Raw genomic sequence first — 24,039 nt, forward strand, 5'->3', positions numbered from 1 at the left:
CCCCCAATATTCACTTAAGCCACTCTTGATCCAGCGATGTGCACTGGAGTCTCGGCTATTCGGGGACTCCCCCTCCTCATTGGCTGAGACAGAAAAAAAATAACAAATGTACTGGTTTCTGCAGGAAGAAAATGTGCATTTATTAATTAATGTATTTATTTTTATGGGAACCTGCGATGTATTGCACCCATGATCAGTGGATCATAAGTGCAACGTCAGGCTCCTGCAGACACCACCTCCAGCTTTCTGCCCTTACATTTGTACTGGCTTTCAATTAGAAAGTTGGAAGAAGTATCAGTGGACTAGGTGCATGCTGATTTACAGTATCTCACAGAAATGAGTACACCTCTCACATTTTTGTAAATATTTTATTCTATCTTTTCATGTGACAACACTGAAGAAATGACACTTTGCTAAAATGTAAAGTAGTGAGTGTACAGCTTGTATAACAGTGTAAATTTGCTGTCCCCCTCAAAATAACTCAACACACAGCCATTAATGTCTAAACCGCTGACAAAGGTGAGTACACCCCTAAGTGAAAATGTCCAAATTGGGCCCAATTAGCCATTTTCCCTCCCCGGTGTCATGTGACTCCTTAGTGTTACAAAATCTCAGGTGTGAATGGGGAGCAGGTGTGTTAAATTTGGTGTTATCGCTCTCACTCTCTCATACTGGTCACTGGAAGTTCAACATGGCACCTCATGGCAAAGAACTCCCTGAGGATCTGAAAAAAAGAATTGTTGCCTTACATAAAGATGGCCTAGGCTATAGGAAGATTGTCAAGACCCTGAAACTGAGCTGCTGCGCGGTGGCCAAGACCTTACAACGGTTGAATAGGACAGATTCCACTCAGAACAGGCCTTGCCATGGTCGACTAAAGAAGTTGAGTGCACGTGCTCAGTGTCATATCCAGAGGTTGTCTTTGGGAAATAGACGTATGAGTGCTGCTAGCATTGCTGCAGAGGTTGAAGGGGTGGGGGGTCAGCCTGTCAGTGCTCAGACCGTATGCCGCACACTGCATTAAATTGGTCTTTATGGCTGTCGTCCCAGAAGGAAGCCTCTTCTAAAGATGATGCACAAGAAAGCCCACAAACTGTTTGCAGAAGACAAGCAGACTAAGGACATGGATTACTGGAACCATGTCCTGTGGTCTGATGAGACCAAGATAAACTTTGGTTAAGATGGTGTCAAATGTGTGTGGCAGCAACCAGATGAGAAGTAGACTGGGCCGCAAGGCAGTATTCCAACATAACGACCCCAAACACACCTCCAAGACAACCACAGCCTTGCTAAAGAAGCTGAGGGTAAAAGGTGATGGACATGTTTTCAGACCTAAACCCTGTTGAGCATTTGTGGAGAAAGGTCTCTAACATCCACCAGCTCCGTGATGTTGCCATGGAGAAGTGGAAGAGGACTCCAGTGGCAACCTGTGAAACTCTGGTGAACTCCATGCCCAAGAGGGTTAAGGCAGTGCTGGAAATAATGGTGGCCACACAAAATATTGATACTTTGGGCCCAATTTGGACATTTTCACTTAGGGGTGTACTCACTTTTGTTGCCAGCGGTTTAGACAGTAATGGCTCTGTTGAGTTATTTTGAGGGGACAACAACTTTACACTGTTATACAAGCTGTACACTCACTACTTTACATTTTAGCAAAGTGTCATTTTTTTCAGTGTTGTCACATGAAAAGATAGAATAAAATATTTACAAATGTGAAGGGTGTACTCCTGTGAGATACTGTACCTCATTCATAGTCCATTAAGAACTATTAGTTTGTCTGCCGTGGTGGTTTAATATTTCACAAATCTCTCTGAATGAATGGCATGGCTGTGTGGGTGGAGCCCTGCACAGCTGCTAATGTTTGAAACACTAAAATGGAAGAAAAGCCTGACCCTAACTATTCTTAAAAATGTTCCCTCCCCAAACCTCCTTCCTATTCTGCATATCATGTGTACTTACCACTTTTTAATCCAGTAATTTGACCATTAATCTCCGGCTCACATCTGCTGTAATTTTATAGCTGTTGTCAAGAACTGCTTTACACAGGGGAGCCGGAGCCGCAGGATCACTTGATCAGATTAAAAACCGGTAAGTATACAGATCTTTTTTTTACACATGACATGCAGGATAGGTAAGTTTTTTTTTTTGTTTTTTGTTTTTTTTTTGTTTTTTTATAATTTATGAACAAAAAGGCACCACAGAAAGTCTTACTATCTTGTAAAGACATGAATTTTATTTATATGCAGCTTTTATTTTTAAACATTTAGCTTTTTCTGGTAATTTAGCACTCTGTCATATCTGCTACAGAATTTAATGGTGTTTTAAACCATATTTTATTCTGTTTTTTAATATACACACGTGTATGTGTGTGTGTGTGTGTGTGTGTGTATATATATATGTGTGTGTTTTTTTCTAATGAGCAGGGCCCTCTGATTCCTCCTGTATTGAATTCTGCTGTAACTGTACCGACTGCCCTTATGTTGTAAAGCGCTGTGTAAACTGTTGGCGCTAAATAAATCCTGCAATACTATTAATAATAATATTACACACACACACACACACACACGTTCTGTAGATAACTACTTCCCATCGGTTTTGTTTAAAACTTATTCTGAGCCAGAGTAATATTTAAACTTCTCAAGTAACAATTCTTGAACTATAGGACTGAAGCTGGATATGTGGCCTCTGTTTGATCCTGTAAGGGTATGTTGGGCTGATGTTTTGGAAGCAGCAGGTAGTCTGTGCATGCTGCTGTTCTGGGTTCTCTCTTTCTGTAGAGTAGCAATGATCCACATGCAGACGGAGGACCTTATGAACTTTAACAAAGGGCATGATTAATTTGATATGTAAGACACAGCAGTACAAAAACATTCAGAGAAATCATCCAATAATCTGTTCGTTAGTATACAGCTTTCGAGAGCCGATCACGACAGTTCATGCAAAACTATCTGAAGGGACAAGCATGATTTTTTTTCTCGTAAGATAACAGAATTAACCATTTTTGTGTAATTTAGTATAGTATCTGTACATAAACGAAAGAATACATTACAATACCATACAATACATAACGTCTGAATTGTATTCGGTCTTACAAGAATTTTTGTAACATTCGTAACCTATCTGTGTTCGATATTATTATTATTATTCAATATTTATAAAGCGCCAGTGGTTCGCTCAGCGCTGTACATTACAAAGGGGGACAGAACATGTGACAGAACAATACCAATACAATGCAAAACATGAGGGGATCGAGGGCCCTGCTCTTTCGAGCTTACAATCTAGGAGGGAGGGGATGGTGGCACAGGAGGAGATAGCTGTGGGGGATGGAGTGGTAAGAAGAGTGGAGGAGGACGGCAAGTTAGCAGGGGTGGGGTAGGCTTCCCTAAAGAGATGGGTTTTCAGGGTGCGCCTAAAGGAGAGGAGAGTAGGTGATAATCTGATGGGTTGGGGCAGGGAGTTCCAGAGGATGGGTGACACCCTGGAGAAGTCCTGAAGGCGGGCATGGGAGGAGACAACCAGGGAACTAGAGAGAAGGAGGTCTTGTGAGGAGCGGAGTGTGCTTGCTGGGTGGTACTTGGATATTAGGTCAGTGATGTAGTTCGGGGCAGTATGGTGGACAGCTTTGTACGTCAGTGTTAGGATTTTGAATTTGATCTGTTGCGCAGTCGGAAGCCAGTGGAGGGATTGGCAGAGGGGGGTGGCGGAAATGGAGCTGTTGGAAAGGTGAATGAGTCTGGCAGCCGTATTCCGGATCGACTGAAGCGGGGATAGCCTGCGGCGAGGCAGGCCAGTGAGGAGGGAGTTGCAGTAGTCAAGTCATGATATGATGAGGGAGTGGATGAGCTGTTTAGTGGTTTCTGGGGTTAGGAACGTGCGTATTTTGGCGATGTTGCGGAGGTGGAGTCTGCACGAGTTTGTTAAAGATTGGACTTGGGGCTGGAAGGATAGGTTGGAGTCCAGAATGACACAAAGTACTCTGGCCTGCGGGGCGGGTTTGATGGTGGCTTTGTTGGATGTGATGGAGAAGTCAATGGGGGGTGGTGTCCGGGCTTGGGGGGAAGACAAGAAACTCGGTTTTGGAGAGGTTCAGTTTAAGGAAGTGGAGCGACATCCAGTCTGATATGTCGTTCAGAAGGCTAGTGATTCGGGCAGAGACTGAAGGGGTGAGGCGAGGGGTGGAGAGATAGATTTGTGTGTCATTGGCATAGAGATGGTAGTTGAAGCCGTGGGAGTGTATCAGTTGGCCAAGGGAGGAGGTGCAGATGGAGAAGAGAAGGGACCCAAGGACAGAGCCTTGAGGGACCCCAACAGAGAGGGGGAGTGAGGGGGAGGTGGCAGCGTTATAAGTAACACTGAAGGAGCGCTGCGATAGATAGGGGGAGAGCGGAGTCTCTGAGGCCAAGGGAGTATAGTTTTTTTGTCGGTGAGGTGGGAACGCAGGCGATTATAGACTAAGCGCTCAAGGAGTTTGGATGTAAATGGCAGCAGGGAGATGGGTCTAAGGTTGTTTAGGTCAGTGGGATCCAGGGAGGGTTTTTTTAAGTATGGGAGTGATGTGCGCGTGTTTCAGAGATGAGTGGAATGCGTCAGAGAGGGAGAGATTAAAGATACCTCACCTACAACAACCTCCTTGATCCCCTACAGTCTGGCTTCCATCCCCTACACTCCACCGAAACCGCCCTACTCAAACTCACCAACAACCTGCTAACCGCCAAAGCTAATGGCCACTACTCAGTGCTCCTATTCCTCGACCTCTCCGTGGCTTTCGACACGGTCGACCACCCCTTCCTCCTCAAAAAACTATACTGCAAGCATTTACCTGAATGACATCAATTTATTCAGGGTTTTTTTTTGTGCTTAGCTGTGATTTGGCCACGGCTAATCACATGACACAGCTGGGCTGTGATTGACCCAGCTTGTGCATGTGATCGCTGTGACTATTCACAGCTAGACACACTAGTATACAATGGATGGCATGAAAGGCATCCATTGTATACAACTGTCATGCGACCTGCTGTGTATACAACTGTCATGTGACCTTGGTCACAGCAGGTCACATGGTACCGGCAACGGGGCCGGTACTCAGATCTGTCATCGACTGTGTCTGAGGTACACGGGCGGTGACGGATCGCGCCGCTGCGTGGCTCTGCGGGCATGTAAACTGCGCATGGCGAAAGGCCATATGGCGTCCACCCGGAGGGATGAGGGGTTTTGCCATCTGGCTATAGGCCGGGCAGAAACCTGTTAAGGACATCTAAGTTAGAAATCCTTAAGTCTGGGGGAGACTAAAAGAGGTTTTGGGGTAGATAAGAAGTAAAAATTTGACTTTTCAGATAACGAATATTTCGGTTGAACGTGACTCTATCCTCGCGGAACCCTCCTGCTAACTCCTCCTGTGGTGGGTGTGGCGCCGCCCACTATTGGACAGCTTCCAGAAAATGGATTTAGAAGGAGGAGGTCTGGGCGAGACCTGTAGAAGCCCCCCCCCCTTAGTGGCCAGAAGACGCTCTGACGCTGGGATTTTTGCCAAGCCTGTATGGGCTCATCGACTGGTCACGCCTACGGCTTCTCCGTGACCCCCTGGGCAGTTTGATTCCGATGGTATTTGTTCCTCCCAGCTTCCACATAGCTTTGGTAATGTATTTATTCTATGCTGTGACGCTGTCAAATGATGTGTTTATTTTATTCAGTAATGCTCACATTATTATTGGTGTGTGTTATTATGCAGATTGTGATGACTATAGGGATATATCCTTCTGTGTGTTGTGTGATAATAAAAGTGGAGGTTTTGACAGTGCAAGCATTTTGCAGTTGGATTCTCTCATTTCTTGGAGTGCCAAGTGAATGCTATGATGTGCCAGGGCAGGTATTCATTTGGTAGTTGGTCTTTCACATGCGTAGAACGTGTAATGGTTTAAATGCTGATTAAAAGGTACGTGCATGACTACATGTTGATTGTGTGCATGTATATGACTCGTTTTTAGTTATTGCACCCAGCATCACTATTATACCCCCCAAAATCACTAACATGCCCTTATCTGAACATAGCATCCTGCAGGCCAGGGAATTGGGGAGGAGAAGAGCGAGCCCACACACTTTTTATTTGTAATGTCAGCTTTTTTGTTTCCATTACGTGAAACCCAACTAAAATGTACCAAATTGCAAAAAAACACATAAAAACATGCATTATTATTAGTTCAGGGACTTGTATAGCGCTGTCAATTTACACAGCACTTATATACCTTATTTTTCGCTCCATAAGGTACACTTTATTCCCCCAAAAAATGGGGGGGGGGATGTCTGTGCGTCCTATGGAGCGCCCAGCCCCGTATTCCCACTGTCGCCGCCATGTTAGAATACTGGGCCAGCCGCTCGGCTCTTCTGTGGCAGCCCCAGGCAGGGCCCAAAGCAGCTGCCCCTAAAGCGGAGTTCCAGCTGGAAAAAGAAAGTCAGCAGCTACAAAAACTGTAGCTGCTGCTGACTTTTAAAATACAGCCATTTACCTGTTCCTCTGTCCAGTGATGTCCTCATCACCGCTGGTTTCACTGGCTGTCTTCTCTCCCTGGCACTGGCATCTTCAGTGTGGGTACCCGGCTGTGACAGCTTGTGGCTTCACAGCTGGGTGCCCACTGCGCATGCTCTAGAAGTGCTGTGCTTTGTGAATGGCCCCGTAGTCTTCTGGGACTTGTCACGTGTCCCAGAAGACTACGAGGAGGGAGAGAGGACAAACTCTGCTTCCGATCACCTAGGCTATCGCAGCAGAAGTGGGAGCCGGTACCTGTCAAATTTGAGTACCTGCTCCCCAAAGGTCTGTAGTCTCTGGTCATCTCCTGTAGTACATCCTCAGTCTCTGGTCATTTCCTGTATGTCTTCAGTCTCTGGTCATCTTCTGTAGTACATCCGCATTCCCTGCTCATCTGTAGTACATCCGCATTCCCTGGTCATCTTCTGTAGTACATCTGCAGTCTCTGGTCATTTCCTGTACTATGTGTGCAGTCTCTGGTCATTTCCTGTACTACGTCTGCAGTCTCTGGTCATCTCCTGTACTATGTCTGCGGTTTCTGGTCATCTCCTGTACTATGTCTGTAGTCTCTGGTCATCTCCTGTACTATGTCTGCAGTCTCTGGTCATTTCCTGTACTATGTCTGCGGTTTCTGGTCATCTCCTGTACTATGTCCTCGGTTTCTGGTCATCTCCTGTACTATGTCTGCGGTCTCTGGTCATTTCCTGTACTATGTCCGCGGTTTCTGGTCATCTCCTGTACTATGTCTGCGGTTTCTGGTCATCTCCTGTACTATGTCTGCGGTTTCTGGTCATCTCCTGTACTATGTCTGCGGTTTCTGGTCATCTCCTGTACTATGTCTGCGGTTTCTGGTCATCTCCTGTACTATGTCTGCGGTTTCTGGTCATCTCCTGTACTATGTCTGCGGTTTCTGGTCATCTCCTGTACTATGTCTGCAGCCTTAGGTCATCTCCTGCACTATGTCTGCGGTCTCTGGTCATTTCCTGTACTATTTCTCTGGTCTCTGGTCATCTCCTGTACTATGTCTGCGGTCTCTGGTCATCTCCTGTACTATGTCTGCGATCTCTGGTCATCTCCTGTACTATGTCTGCGATCTCTGGTCATCTCCTGTACTATGTCTTTGGTCTCTGACCATCTCCTGTACTATGGTGTCCTTTTTATCATGCAGTGGTAAATGACCGCTGTTCAGTTCTCCGGCATTCTCGGAGAAGACAGTTCTCCTGTGAATACCTTTTTATGAAGCGGTGTAGATCAGTTCTCCGAATGAAGGAAGAAGCGATCTATAAACGCTGGAAAATGGCTGCTGTTACTGTAATCTTGCGAGATTACAGTAAGAGATCAGTCAAATTACCACTGCTTCATTTGCCTTTCCTCCGATTCTCCAGCTCTGAGCTGGAGAATCTGGAGAGAGAACACAGATCGCTAGTGAAGGGCTGACATCGCTCCTTCATATACTGGCCATCTGTGTGCTGAGATGACAAAGGAGAGCATGTTCTCCGCTGATCATCTCTGTTTCCTAAACCACTAATGATCGGAGATCAGCAACGATCCTCAGGATTGCCGGTGATCTCTGTTTCATAAAAGGACACCTATATCTGCAGTCTTTGGTCATTTCCTGTACTATGTCTGCGGTTTATGGTTATCTCCTGAACTATGTCTGCGGTTTCTGGTCATCTCCTGTACTATGTCTGCAGTCTCTGGTCATCTCCTGTACTATGTCTGCAGTCTCTGGTCATTTCCTGTACTATGTCTGTGGTCTCCTGCCAACTGCTGTACTATGTCTGCGATCTCTGGTCATTTCCTGTACTATGTCTGCAGTCTCTGGTCGCCTCCTGTACTATGTCTGTAGTCTCTGGTCATCTCCTGTACTATGTCTGCAGTCTCTGATCATCTCCTGTACTATGTCTGCAGTCTCTGATCATCTCCTGTACTATGCAGTAAATTACCGCTGCTTCGCTTGCAGTTCCTCTGATTCTCCAGCTCTGAGCTGGAGAATCTGGAGAGAGAACACAGATCGCTAGTGAAGGGCTGACATCGCTCCTTCATATACTGGCCATCTGTGTGCTGAGATGATCAGCGGAGAGCATGTTCTCCGCTGATCATCTCTGTTTCTTAAACCACTAATGATCAGAGATCAGCAACGATCCTCAGGATCGCCGGTGATTTCTGTTTCATAAAAGGACACTTATATCTACAGTCTCTGGTCATTTCAGGTACTATGTGTGCAGTCTCTGGTCATCTCCTGTACTATGTCTGCAGTCTCTGGTCATCTCCTGTACTATGTCTGCAGTCTCTGGTCATCTCCTGTACTATGCCTGCAGTCTCTGGTCATCTCCTGTACTATGCGGTCTCTGGTCATCTCCTGTACTATGCGGTCTCTGGTCATCTCCTGTACTATGCGGTCTCTGGTCATCTCCTGTATTATGTCTGTGGTTTCTGGTCATCTACTGTACTATGTCTGCAGCCTCTGGTCATTTCCTGTATTATATCTGTGGTAAATTATCGCTGCTTCGTTTTTCGGTTCCTCAGATTCTCCAGCTCTGAGCTGCAGAATCTGGAGAGAGAACACAGATCACCAGTGAAGGGTTGACATCGCTCCTTCATATACTGGCCATCTGTGTGCTGAGATGATCAGCGGAGAACATGTTCTCCGCTGATCATCTCTGTTTCCTAAACCACTAATGATCGGAGATCAGCAACGATCCTCAGGATCGCCGCTGATCTCTGTTTCATAAAAGGACACCTATATCTGCAGTCTCTGATCATCTCCTGTAATATGTCTGCAGTCTATGGTCATCTCCTGTACTATGTCTGCAGTCCCTGGCCATCTCCTGTACTATGTCTGCAGTCTCTGGCCATCTCCTGTACTATGTCCGCAGTCTCTGCTCATCTCCTGTAGTATGTCCGCAGTCTCTGCTCATCTCCTGTAGTATGTCCGCAGTCTCTGGTCATCTCCTGTAGTATGTCCACGGTCTCTGCTCATCTCTTGTAGTCCATCCCCAGTCTCTGGTCATTTCCTGTACTATGTCTGCAGTTCATTGGTTCAGAATATTTTTTTTTTTCTTGTTTTCCTCCTCTAAAACTTAGGTGCGTCTTATGGTCAGGTGCGTCTTATGGAGCGAAAAATAAGGTATATTGTACATTCACATAAGGCCCTGCCTTCAAGGAGCTTACAATGTAAAGCTCCTAACTCACATTCATATAATAGGGACAATTTAGACCGGAGCCAAAACAAATACCAGCATGTCTTTGAAGCATGGGAAGAAACCCACACAAGAACAGCATTCAAACTCCAGGCAGGTAGTGCCATGGTTGTAATTTGTACCAGCAACCCTAGTGCCACTAGGCAGCAGTACTAACCACTAAGCCACTGTGCTGTCACAAGCCTGTAGATTGCAACTCTGTGGTGTGATGAGTCCTAAGTCCTTGGGCATGCTCAGTGTAACTAACAATATATTTCAAATGGAATGGAAATACAAATGTGGTGTTGAGTAAGCAGAATTCACAAGGCTGCTTATTGTCATTCACGAGTGAAAACATATGGCAAGATTTGCAATTATGGTGGAACCCTTCTACATATAACTACTTATTTTATTTGGACATTTACTTATAGGTGGTGGACTTCCATACGGTTCTATGTTTATTGATTTATGAATTGATTTTTTTCTTTATTGGTGTGTCACTGTAGAACAGTGTTGTCACCCTCTAAAATTTGTTTTCATTTTAATGTGTATTTATGATGTTGGGACACATCACATTTTTTGGAATAATATTATGATTCTTTGTATTGGGATACATATAACCAACATACATTGAATTTAGAAACACATCACAACATTTGTATTCCTTTTAATTTTGCTTCAGCACTGGTATTGTGTATGGTTGGTGAAGACAGCTTTGGGACTTTGGATTTGTGTTTTTGTTAGATGCAAAGCAAGATAGTTCAAGCCGTGATTTGTCATAATTGTGATGATTATGGCTTACAGCTCATGAAAAAACCCAAATCCACAATCTCAGAAAATTAGAATATTACATGCAATCAATAAAACAAGGATTGTACATAGAACAATATTGGACCTCTGAAAAGTATAAGCATGCATATGTACTCAGTACTTGGTTTGGGCCCCTTTTACAGTAATTACTGCCTCAATGCTGCATGGCATGGAAGCTATCAGCCTGTGGCACTGCTGAGGTGTTATGGAAGACCAGGATGCTTCAATAGCGGCCTTCAGCTCTTCTGCATTGTTCGGTCTCATGTCTCTCATCTTTCTCTTGGCAATGCCCCATAGATTCTCTATGAGGTTCAGGTCAGGCGAGTTTGCTGGCAAATCAAGCACAGTAATCCCAAGGTCATTGAACCAAGTTTTGGTGCTTTTGACAGTGTGGGCAGGTGCCAAGTCCTGCTGGATAATGAACTCAGCATCCCCATAAAGTTCGTCTGCGTAAGGAAGCATGAAGTGCTCCAAAATCGCCTGGTAGACGGCTGCGTTGACTTTGGACTTAATGAAGCACAGTGGATCAACACCAGCAGATGACATGGCTCCCCAATTCAACACAGACTGTGGATACTTCACACTGGACTTCAAGCATCTTGCAGTGTGTGCCTCTCCATTCTTCTTCCATACTCTGGGTCCTTGGTTTCCAAATGAGATGCAAAAGTTGCTCTCATCAGAAAAGAGGACTTTGGACCACTGAGCAACAGACCAGGTCTGTTTTTCTTTAGCCCAGGTAAGACGCTTCTGACGTTTGTTGTTCATGAGCGGCTTGACAAGAGAAATACGACATTTGAAGCCCATGTCCAGGATCCGTCTGTGTGTGGCGGCTCTTGATGCACTGACTCCAGCCTCAGTCCACTCCTTGTGAAAGTCCCCAACACTTTTGAATGGCCTTTTCCTGACAATCCTCTCCATGCTGCAGTCATCCCTGCTTCTTGTGCACACTTTTAGCTTCCACTTAACTTTCTATTAATGTGCTTTGATACAGCACTTTGGGAACATCCAACTTCTTTTGCAATTACCTTTTGAGGCTTTCCCTCCTTATGGAGGGTGTCACTGATGGTTTTCTGCACAACTGTCAGGTCAACAGTCTTTCCCATGATTGTGATTCCTACTGAACCAGACTGAGAGACCATTTAAAGACTTAGGAACCTTTTGCAGGTGTTATGGCTTAATTCGCTGATTAGAGTGGGAGACTTTGAGCCTAGAATATCGCACCTTTTCACAATATTCTAATTTTCCGAGATTGTGGATTTGGGGTTTTCATGAGCTGTAAGCCATAGTCATCACAATTATGATAAATCACGGCTTGAACTATCTTGCTTTGCATGTAATGAGTCTATCTCATATATTAGTTTCACCTTTTAAGTTGCATTACTGAAATAAATCAACTTTAGCACGATATTCTAATTTTTCGAGTTTCACCTGTATACTGCAGAGAATATATGCTCAAAAAAAAAGAAAAAAGAATAAAACACGGCACTATTTAAAAAAAAGAGAAAAAAATAATATTGTATAAGAAGCAAAAAAACACAGCTAAATAAAATTATAAAGGAAATTAAAAAATTCTTAGAATGTCTATGTTGGTGTTTCTGTGTATAGTGACAGTTCTATAGTTAAAAGTATTGATGTATACCATTTAAAAAAAAAATAAAAATATATATATATATATATATATATATATACAGGCATTTACTATAGCACTTAAAAAAAAAAAACAGGGTGAAGGCAGTTTTCCTGGTCTGGGCATGCTCAGTCGTGTCACTACTGAGACGTTTGAACTAGGTGAAGTCAATGCCTGTTTCAATTTTTTTAAATATATAATTTTATACAGACAAATCTAGATTTTTTTTTTAAAGCAGTTATTCTTAAAAATGTCCAACATATGTATAGGAAGTATAAATTGCTTGAAATCATGTCATTAAAAAGATTTTTCTCTGCTGTTCATCTGTTTCTAAGAGGTGAGGTCATTTAGACGGTCTCTAAGCTTTGTGACCATTAGTAAATTCTGATTTTGTCTATTTGTGCTTTAGTAAATCTCTTCTCTACCTAAAAGTAGTCGGTCATGCAAGGACCTGCAACTATTTGCAGACATGGTGTTTTAGTAAATCGATGTGTCTTTGCAGTTTTTACATTTTGTGAAAGCTTGGCTTAGGTAACTGCATTTTATACAGTTGCTGGATTTATTTCTTATATTTTGCTTTTTAGGTGTGACTCACAATATTCCTTTACTCCGTGAGGTGATCACGAATACTCGTTTTATCAAAGGAGATATCACTACAAAATTTCTACCTGAAGTTTATCCAGATGGATTTAAAGGTATTTTTGTGTTCTGAATCAATAAAGACATGCTGCCATTGCAAAGTATTGGGTTTACCATATAAACAAATTAATAATCTTCAAATGGCTGTTTCGTTATATTAGACATATATATATATGTTTATGTATTAATTTCATATGGATGAAGCTGGTAGGAAGGACACTAAAGCTAGTTAAAAGTTCTGTACCCCTATTATTCCACAAGACTTGGTCAACATGCATTGTGTTGACAAGCCAATAAAGTATAACTAAAGTCTTGGACAGAGTGGAGAGGGATTAGAACACCTGTTTTTATTGCAGTGTGTGCCCCTGTTAGATTCACCTTCTCCATTTGTCCTGTTTACCAGTATCATTAAAATTGAAAGTAAAAGAACCCCCAAATTGTGGGTTGCCCCCAGAAAAATAGGAGAGGAAATTTTCCAATGAGGACACTAGTTCTGGTGACCTGTGGGTCCCCAAGGAAATCCCTTAATTTGCAGAGGTTTTCTCACTTCCTGTTTTGGCTATAGGACAGGAAGTGAAGGTAAATCTCTCCAATGGGACATAGATGGCAAAAATGCACTGACAGGGATTGTAACCCTCCTTTACTCTTTCCAAAATAAAAAATTTACCTATATTTATTTTTTAAAGGATTTTCCACCACCATACCAGAAATGCAGCATGTAGGACTTTTCACCAACATACTCTAATTCAGGATGTGAGCTGTAAATAATCCCCAGTGAAACGTTTATATCTTAATAGTACAGTAAAATACACAGGCAACTTATTTATATACCATGCGTTATAGGCTCATACTTTCAGGTGATTAGACACTGGTAAGCTTTTGAGGACATCTCCTCTGGAGCACCTCCCCTATAATTCTACCCCAAACCATGAGTCTTCAGTTTCTTGCTAGTGTCTGAAGGTGATGGACCTCTTCTCCTTTATGCAGAAATCAGCTTGACTAGTTTATTATTTTTTTAATTATTTTGTTGAAATTCTTTAGTCAACCCTCACTGTCTTCATACCCAGGCCACATGTTGTGGGGTTAGCCTGTAATGTTGCTTCAGGCACAGGGTCCTGTGTGGGAGCACTCACCTTGGCACTTGTGCAACGTGTTGAGTTAGCCGCAGGGTTCTAAACCGGTCCAACATCATTATCCATCGCTATGGAACCTTGTCCTTGAAAACTCAGTTGGGTGTATGCCTACCATGACGGGCAAAGCCTGAGCTATATATGCAATCCAGCATCATGGACAGCTATGACAGGGTCATCCTCTGTGTCTGACTGTTGATGTAAAAATGGGGCAATATTTGGAATCTCTTCACTTCACAGTGCAAACATTTTAAATTTAGTGATAAAGTTTACACCACTCATATTTAATTCTCAGGTGAATGACCAGGTGTTGTATCACACCATAGCAAGAACCAGTTCTAACACCACTCTCGGCATCCGATGCCATCTCTGTTTTAGGCACTCAACAACCAGCTTACTTGACAAAAGCAGAATTTTCTGTATTCCTGCTGCAATTTCTTGGATGGATCATGGCCGCCTTATAGCCAGCTATGTCCAGGGCTTATAAATGCCCCACCTCTTCTAAAGGTCCACCTCCTTTTTCAGCCAGAGATGGATCCTGATATGCCAGTCCTAGAGGATGCAGCATAAGAAGGGCATGAAGAGGATGCTGGCAACTGCAGAATATTTCTCCCCCCCTTCTCCACATTATCACTATATTGATGAGGAACCTTTACGCAATATGCTTGCTAATGTTGAAAAACTCATTGCCCCTGTCTGTAAAAGCCTTGGCATAGTGCAGGTTGATTCTCGCCCATCTCACCATGCTCCTTTGGGCACAAAGAGACCTACAAAAACTTACAAAACAATCTCTGTTCTTGAACTGATAGATTGCGCAGTCTGACAATTGGGCGACTCCTGAAAAGGTTTTTCACTCCCCAAAAATCTTTCATGAACTTAATCCAGTGGAAAAATTGTTTGCAAAAAGTGATTTTTCAGCTGCTCTACAGGAGCAAGCTCATCTTCCTGATGGGCAATTCTTTCCTTCTCTGCAGATCTCCCACTTCTTCATGACACATACACACTCTTCTCTTACTAGTCTGAGCCTATTTGAGGGAATTTGTAACTCCGACCCACATGCCCCAGGTATTATATCTAAATTTTATTCTCATCTCACTTCCCCACCCTCTAACCTACCCTCTTGCGCTTCTAATTGGGCCTTGGATCTTGGAGTACCCCTGGAACAAGTAGATTGGGATGACATTTGTGCAATGACTACATAATTCCTCTCAGAACATGCTAGTAGTAGAAACTAATTACAATATTCTCCTGTTTTGGTACTTGATCACAGCACAAATTTCTACATTTTTACCTGGCTAACCCTCTGTGTGTATTCATGGTTGTGGAGAGGCAGGTCCGCCACGGCACAGCATTTTTACATAGTTACATACTTAGTCTGGCTGAAAAAAAGACAAAAGTCGATCCAGTTCAAACATTAAAAAAAAAAAAGTTATAATCCTATATCCACAGTTCATCCAGAGGAAGGCTAAAAAGCCCAGCATAGCATTATTATTATTATACAGGATTTATATAGCGTCAACAGTTTGCTCAGCGCTTTACAATATAGTGGGAGACAATACAGCAACAATACAGTTCAATACAAGAGGGATAGGAGGGCCCTGCTCCTCGGAGCTTACAATTTAGGAGAAAAGCATTATCCAGTTTGCTCCTGCAGGGAAAAAAATCCTTCCTGATCCCCCCAAGAGGCAATCGGATATTCCCTGGATCAACTTTACCTATAAATATTAGTATCCAGTTATATTCTGTGTATATAAGATAGAATCCAGGTCTTTTTTAAAGCAATCCATTGAGCTGGCCAGAGCCAACTCTTGAGGGAGTCTATTCCACATTTTCACAGCTCTCACTGTGAAGAAACCTTTTCGTGTTTGGAGATTACATTTCTTTTCCTCCAGACGTAAAGAATGCCCCTTTTCTCCAGTTCCCCAATGTTCATTTTGTGAATTGGTGCCCAAAACTGAACTGTATATTCCAGATGAGGTCTTACTAATGATTTGTACAGGGGTAAAATGATATCTCTCTCTCAGGAGTCTATACGTCTTTTAATACAAGAGAGGATTTTGCTCTCTTTAGAAACTGCAGCTTGGCATTATTAAGCTTGTGATCTACCAGAACTTCCAGGTCCTTCTGCACCATTGATTCCCCCAGTTGTACTCCCCCTAGTAGATTTTGGGCGATATATTCAGGATGGCCTCTACCCTTGTTAATGTCTTTAGAGTCTGACCGATCATTAGCACTATTAAACCACTGTGCTCTTGATTTCACCAGAGCCCGGTTGAAATTTTATTGCAAGATATGACAACTTCTAAACAAACCATAGCAAGGGCTTAGAAGACCCTGACACTTTGCACCTTGGAGACCAAAAATAGAATCATCCAAGCTATGATACATAGTAAAATTGAGACCATTGTATAGAAAGTTTTGCTCCTCCTTGGTTTCTCTCCTTGAGTCTTGACCCTCCAGTTTGGACCGAGGATGAGGATGGGGCCCTGGCCCAGATTGAGCTGACCTCCCTTCTCTCCTCTCCTCTCCTCTCCTTTTCCTTTCCTTTTTTCCTTTTCTTTGTTTCCCTAGCATGATATTTTTTCTTTCATGCATATTTTGTGTTTTCAATTCCTGGATTGCCTGTTGCTATTATGTTCCTTGATCCATGTACTTCTATTACATACATTTTGGAGGCTTCAAGCCTCTGCTCTTTGCACCTGCAACCAGTTGTTGGATCACTTCTCTTAATTGTCTCTTTACTTTGCATGACCTACTGTATGACTTTTGTATATGCACTATGGATAACCTAATGTTATGTATACTTTGTATCTCTATCCATAAAAAAGAACCATTAACCAAGAAAAAGTGCTTTTTCGTGTAGATGCCTTGGAATACATCATGAGACAAATATCCAAAGAGGCTCTAATCTTCATATGTACAAACTTTTATGACTAAAGGCTTGGACAGTGAACGTTGCCTGTAAAAGGTGCCTCACATATATGCCCTTCCAAGAAAGACATCTGTTTGGTGAGGTACTTCATCACAGTCGGTCAGGTTTTACTTCCCCAAAGGGAAAATTCAAAAACCACTTTCCTCAACACCTAGCTCTTAATGCAGAGCACCTTCATGCTCCAACCAGGCTTCAGCTTCAAAACCTAAGTTCAGCCCTTGATTTCGGCATAAGGCTTAGCCCACCAAGGCCACCATCCCTTCCCCAAAGCCCACTTCAAAATGCAGGGGAGCCCTCACTTCTAAGAGTGGGGGGACTTCTTTTGCAAATCATTTTAAAATCAACCTAAAGTTCTCCAGGGACATTCAGATTTGCAGAATGTCCAGAATCACCTCTTTTCTGAGGGAGTCTTTGTACCAGTACTGCCCTAGGAAAGGTTCAAGGTATACTGCTCAAACCTGTTCAGGGTATCAAAGCTCAAGGGAGGGTGGTCATTTTATCTTGGCCTTAAAATCCCTCTTAACAAATTCCTTCAAATTTCAAAATTTCCTTTGTATTTCACATGGTCAGTAATTGTCTCTCTGAGACAAAGGGAGCACATAGCATTCATGGACATTAAGATGGCTGTTTGCATGTTCCCCTCTTCTACTTTTTGCAATTGCAGGCAACCATTTCCAGTTTGTGCCCTTCAGCCTATCCTCTACTTACAAGATATTCATAATGTTCTTGACACCATGACATGCCCTTCCTAGAAATCCAGGCATTCAAGTGGCAGGCTATCTAGATGACCTTCTCTTTCTCCTTTGCAATTCTCAGCAAATGTCCAAAAGACAATTCAGCTGCTCCAGGCTTATGTCTAGGTCAGGGGTGGGCAAACTTTTTGACTTGAGGGCCGCAATGGGTTCATATATTGGACCCGGGGGCCGGACCAAGAGTAGATGAATGATGTGTATGTGTCATCCATAGTAAGTATAGTAATATTCCCCCATAGTAAGCATAGTAATTCATCCCCCATATAGTAATTCATCCCCCATATAGTAATTCATCCTCCATAGTAATTCATCCCCCATATAGTAATTCATCCCCCATATAGTAATTCATCCCCCATAGTAATTCATCCCCCATATAGTAATTCATCCCCCATATAGTAATTCAGCCCCCATATAGTAATTCAGCCCCCATAGTAATTCATCCCCCATATAGTAATTCATTCCCCATATTAATTCATCCCCCATATTAATTCATCCCTCATATAGTATTTCATCCCCCACAGTACTATTCCCCCCCAAGTAGTAAGCCAAGTCCCCCCTGTGTCAATTCACTTACCTTTGCTCTGCGTGTTCCTCTCGCCGTGTTCCCGCGCCGTTCCGGTCTTCAGGGCGGACTGTGAGAGGAGCCTAGCTCCCCTCACGTTCCTCACGCTGCCCCGCCTACACACATTCTGACAGCCGATGTTTGCCACGCTCCGCGGGCCGGATTAAAAGGTCCGCCGGGCCGTATACGGCCCGCGGGCCGTAGTTTGCCCATTGCTGGTCTAGGTGTTCAATTTGAACAAATCTTCTCTCCAGCCTTCCCTGTGCCTAGAATACTTGGGTCTGATCCTAAATACATCCCAAGCAATAGGCTTTCTTCCAGAAAAAAAAATTCTTTCTTTAAGAGCTCACGTTCCACAACTGAGATCCTAGAGAAATAGGAGGAGCCTGACTGTCTTGAAGAACGCAAACCAAATTCTCTCATGAACACAAATTCACTGGCCACCAATTTTTTGTGGTCTACATCCAAGGAGAGGACAACCGGCAGGTGGATTATCTCAGCTGCTATCACTCGGACCAAGGGGTAATTGTATTTTGATCCAGGTGTGTTCAATCCGATATGCTAAAAATGGATGTGGACATCCTTGCTTCCAGATACAACAAGCTGTTTGTTGCCAGAACCAGAGATCCTCTAGCTCTAGCTTCAAATCCTCTCGATTATCATCTGGTCTCAGTTTGGGTAAATTTAAGCCTTCATTCCACTGCATAATCTGCCATGCCTACTCCACAAAACAGAGTAGTTTGGGGCAAGTTACTTTTGCCAAACTGGTGTCTTGGAAATTCGCTTTAACGAATTTCTCCTTACCGTGAGTACTCGCAGTTGGATGCGCAGAAATTCCCCATAAAGCTGTGTGAATCTCGCTTACCACGACTGTAGCTAAACTACACGATTCCTGCCCATCCAACTACTTTTAGCTTCTGTTGAAATGTGGGGATGATGGAGCTCCGTTACCCTAGAATGATCAAACGACACTCTCAGGATGATGGTTGAATTCACATAAGGGCCGGTTTCAGACTCAGCCCCTGGTTTTATTAAAAATACACACATGCCCCCCACATGAATAAAGTCAATCCCCTCCCACCGAACAATGCAATGGGGAGTGCCTATACACAGGATGTACATTCCGATTGGAGCACAGCCTTTCCTATTATCTATCACTGGTCCTCCCCCATGAGCCTTCTGAGGTCAGCAGACTTCCTTCCCTTCCTCCCATGAGCCTTCTGAGGTCATATTTCCTGTCCTACTAGCTCCCATTGGCATGCAAATCCTTTGTACAAGTATTCCCTAAGCTAAACACCAGTCTGTACCTGGATGGGCCCGGTACGATCTTTATTAAAACACATCCATCCAAGATACAGTTTCAAGTTGGTAATGGATTGTAAGATATGCATAAGCCTACACGTGGAGTTCACACCGCTTGGCGCCTTGCGTTATGAAGCCCATGTGGTACTATGCTGCTGATATGTGGATACAGGCCCATGGTCTACTGCCAGCGGCATTCGCATCGAATGCCGTGGTGGTATACACGCCGGTCTATAAGCGCAGATCTGCCATCTCATCCATTACCAAGCTGAGTACTGTAATACATACATTGTACATGCGCATGGCCCAATTGCAGCCTTCAGAGCTTTAATTAAGCCACACGAGAGACATATGAATAACACGAATATATGACACATTTAAAGTTCGACCAACAATACAAAATTTCCATGACATTCCCTCCTGTTTTATCATATTCTCCTCGTGTCCCTTCTTGATCTTCTTCAGCTTGATGGGTGTAGTCTCAAACCTCAAAGAGTTCCTGTAGTTGTCCCTGAGAATAAAGCTCCACGGGGTACCTGAAACAACAAGACCCGACGCAGACTCGACGCAAACAGGCTTGATTGAAGCAATGATCCTCAAGAGCGTTGGAACCTTCACTACAGGAAGGCTCTTGCAAAAACCACAAACAGACTTGTGGTATGAATAAGGCTTGTGATCCCACGGTGGTCTGGGGAGATCCAGCAACAGATTCTCAAATTGCCCCTGCAGACGGGGCCACACAAGGCTGGTCTCGACCCAGACAGTTTTCCAAATCGCAGACACAAACCATGATGAGGCTTGAAGCTTGCTTGAAGGTCTTGGAGAATGTGGTCTTCAGAGAGATAAATTAGAGGGAAGCCAGGACGTAATCTGTAGAGAAGGTGGTTGGTTGGTGAGGTCTTCCTCCGATCAGTGGTTGGAGTGGGATCCCAGGAGCGGGCATGGAGATGTGGTCGTCTGCCCGAGCTTGGCTTACACGGTCGATGAGGCAACAGGAACATCTCACCGCGGCATATAAAAGGCAGATGAAAAAGAGAAGCATCAGGACATACACTCCCACTTCCTTCAACCAAGATCCGATGGAGAACAGGAAATCTCCCAATCCTCCCAAACCCTTGAACGGATTCCAACCCTCACTAGCTATAGCTCTAGCTTTTCCCTGTAGTTCACTAACTTTGTCCATATGGGCCTGGACCTTGTCATCGGTGTCTTCTATCCAAGTACAACAATCCCCTCCGATGAACTCACAGAACCCCCCTTTGGCGGCTAAAAGGTAATCAATGGCCATCTTCTCCTGAAGCACTAAAATTCCCATCTGCCGTTGTTCTTGGGCAATTTCTCTGACAGCCTCTACGGTCTCGTTAAACATACTATCCACGATGACAGAAAAATTGTTCAGGCGCTTCATAAGTTCTATTCCCCAACCTGTCCATGACGGGAACCAAGCCCATGCCTGGTCGCCCTCAGAGAACAGCTCCCTGTGAACTCTCCCTGCCATCCTTACCTTCTTGTGGACCATCAACTCTTCATGATCCATCACTACATAGGACGCTGGGACTAGCTTTATGAGGGCACACGAACCTTTCGCGTTCTGGGGAAATGTTCTATAGGCTGCCGAACCACACAGAAAATAGTATGGACCTGTCAGAGCAGAGCAGGAGGAGTTCCTCGTTCGGCCTCTGGCACTGAGCAACAGTTGCACAGACTGGCGGATTGCTCCCTCAGTCTGCACATCACATCCGTCCTTCCAACACACGTGGTCTGGTCGGTCAGTGTGGTTACTCAGAAGGGAAGTCTGGTTAGTCAGATTGGCAGTTATACCTCCCTCACAGGTGGTAGTCCCAACAAACTTGTTACCTGTGCCAAAGCTGATGTTAAAGCACACCTGAGGGCTGCCTAGCTGTCCAGTTACCCATAATGGACTGACGAGGGTCCTACAGGAGCTAGAGCTAATATTGGTGCTAAAACTGATGTTACCTGCTAAAAATGTGTCATTAAGTTCTACCGACAAATGTCTACGTGGGGGCTGACCAGGGGTCCCTTGCTTTTTCATGCTGACGCGGATGTCATATAGGGCATGAACAGCGGCCATTGCGGACATGTGATGACTGGGTGGGGGCTTAGAGCATACCCAACAGTTGCTTTTGTTGGCGGTTCTGGCTAAACGCAGGTGCATTTTAAATAAAAGGTTGGGGTATCTGCCGTCTTTTCCTCCGTTCACACACATGTAAGACATACAAACAAAAAGAAAAAGGAAAATGACACCCCTCATTCTCTGGTGTAGCTGAAAAGCTTCTTGCAGTGGCTTGCGTGCACCCAGTTGTCTCGTCCCTCGAGTTTGAGTGAGGTAGGTGTCGTCAGCTGGACTTGGTATGGTCCGGTGAACCGTGGCTCGAGTCCGGTTCTTTGATGTTTCTTTAGGACGACCCAATCACCTGGCTCAATAGAAAGAACACCTGTTATTGCATTTGGATCCGGGAGCGATTTACGAACCCAGTGGTGTATCTTCTGCAGCTCCCGTTGCAGAGATTGCACATAACCTGTAAGCTGTGAATGCAAAGACGACAACTGTTGAGGAAAGTACAACCCTGTTTTGGGAGGTCCCCCAAACAACACTTCGTAGGGTGACAGCCCATGTGGTTGCCGAGGGGCATTCCGGATGGAATAGGGGGCAATGGGGGGACACTCAGGCCAAGGTTTTTGGGTATCGGAAGACGTTCAACCTTACCGCTACTCTCGGGGTGATATGGGGTGTGTCGCCGCTGACTCCAGTTCCACCAAAGAAATGCAGTCGTGTCCTTTGGAAGTAGTGGACAAAGAAGACATGTTAGCAGAAGAGGTGTTAGTATTGTTAGTCGTGTTGCAAAATTCAGCACTATCGTTGCTGTCCTCCCCCCCCCCCCCCCCCCTTCTCATCTTCCAACACAGGAAGAAGAGAAGCTGGGTTAAGAATAGTGCATCGTTTGATAGTGAGGTTAGTAGGGGTTAGGAGGGCTTTCCCCTGAGAGGGGTACCTTGCCTTGGATGTCCTGTTTTCGCAAGACCATTCTTGCTGCACTGGTGTCGGTGAGGCAAGGGAGGGGATATTTTAATTCCTCTAGAAAAAGGTGGATCTGGGCCGACACCGATTTGTCAACTTCCTATGAGAATTCATAGGGGTTACTTACCATGGTGGTCACAGGGGCAGAGGACTCATCAGGAATGAACTGCCACCGACCTTTAGGTAATTGGGGACAGCTCCTCCTCATGTGCCCCGTTTGGCGGCACTGGAAGCACCTGGGTGGGGGCCTATCCTTCCTGTGACCCAGATCCCTTGGTTTTTCGTGTGGGGTCTGGGACATAAGAACTTTGGCCGTGTCCTGTTTTCTTCTATCCATTTCCCTCTCTATTGCCGCAAGAGTGGAAAGGATAGCAGGGATAGACATCTCATTATATTCGGGTCGGGCCAGAACCAGCCTTTCCCGAATTTTAGTATCGATGCCTTCCAAAAATTTGGCTCGCAACAGAATGTGCGTCGCGGTCACCTTTACCCCTTCAGTTGGAGCATCAGGTCCAACTTCCAGATCCGCATCCAGTGCCGTCTGCTTGAGACGGCGCCAGAAGCAGGCGCTTTCCTCATTAGGACCCTGGGTGAGCTTCATCATGTCCGTAGTAGAGGTAGCACCATACATTTCTGGAAGCTTTGCCTTTAGCTGTGTACAGAACTCTTTGCCCCCTGAAGTCATCTCCTCATGCGTGGTTATAGAGCACCCTGCAATCACTGTACTGGCCACTTCCATGCCCACCTTCGCCTGCAGGATCTGTGCACAATCTGACCCACTCATACCATAGCTGAACTGGTTTTGTCCAAACATTCGAGCAAATCCTCTCGGATTGACTCGATAGTCCGGGAGCTCAGCCAGAATAGTGCAGATCTCTGCCGGGGTGAAGGGGACATGCCAAACTACCCGTTCCCCTAAAGTCCGTTCCCCCTGTGCATTGGGAGGACCTTCAAATTGCTGCACTCTGACTGGATAGGCCTCGGTCCGGGAAGAGTGCAAGGGCTGACCCAGCTTCATCGGTGGGCTTAGATTAACCACCTCGCTTACTGCACCTTCAGGTTTGAGGTCCCTCAGATCAGGGTATAGCTGGGGGGCAGGGGTCTGATCAGTGGTTCGTAGCGCTTTGATGCAATCCGCCCTGTTTCTTAACCGGGTGTCTATTCCCCTTGATTCACAGATAGTCTGCAAATCGGTTGTTGAGAAGGCTTCATAGTTGGAAACAGAAGGAGCTGGGGTGAAGCAGGGAGAAGGGAGAGGTAGAGGCTGAGGCATAGATACAGAAGACACGGAAGGTACATCAAGAGTGACATCACTAGCAGAAGAGAAAGGTGCAGTTATACTTATCTCAGCCACTGTTGGTTGTTGGGGAACCCCAGCAGACCATGATCCTGCCTGCCTTAGTAGAGTCAGCCCTGAAAGAGCTTCCTCCACCTCTGACACTGGATCCTCCTGTTTTATTCCCTCTGGAGGCCAGGTATACATCACCTGGTTCTTCCGGACAGACACCAGTTTATGTATGCCCTGCCTCCCTAATTG

At 44.7% G+C, this 24,039-nt stretch overlaps 1 protein-coding gene across 1 annotated transcript in view; it reads left to right on the top strand.

The window, feature by feature from the left end:
- Positions 1 to 24,039, top strand: part of LOC149456761 (propionyl-CoA carboxylase alpha chain, mitochondrial-like) — a gene marked incomplete at its 3' end in the record, with an annotated part of 701,434 nt that overhangs the window by 475,158 nt on the left and 202,237 nt on the right. Inside the window, exon 17 of the mRNA XM_089684514.1 lies at positions 12,730 to 12,840. Within this exon, the coding sequence (XP_089540640.1) occupies positions 12,730 to 12,840 (111 nt within the window). The remainder of the gene's footprint in view (positions 1 to 12,729; positions 12,841 to 24,039) is intronic.

This window comes from Staurois parvus, unplaced genomic scaffold (genome assembly GCF_062004578.1).
Source record: "Staurois parvus isolate SC_StPar_1 unplaced genomic scaffold, SC_StPar_1.0 ptg000349l, whole genome shotgun sequence".
Taxonomy (NCBI): Eukaryota; Metazoa; Chordata; class Amphibia; order Anura; family Ranidae; genus Staurois; species Staurois parvus.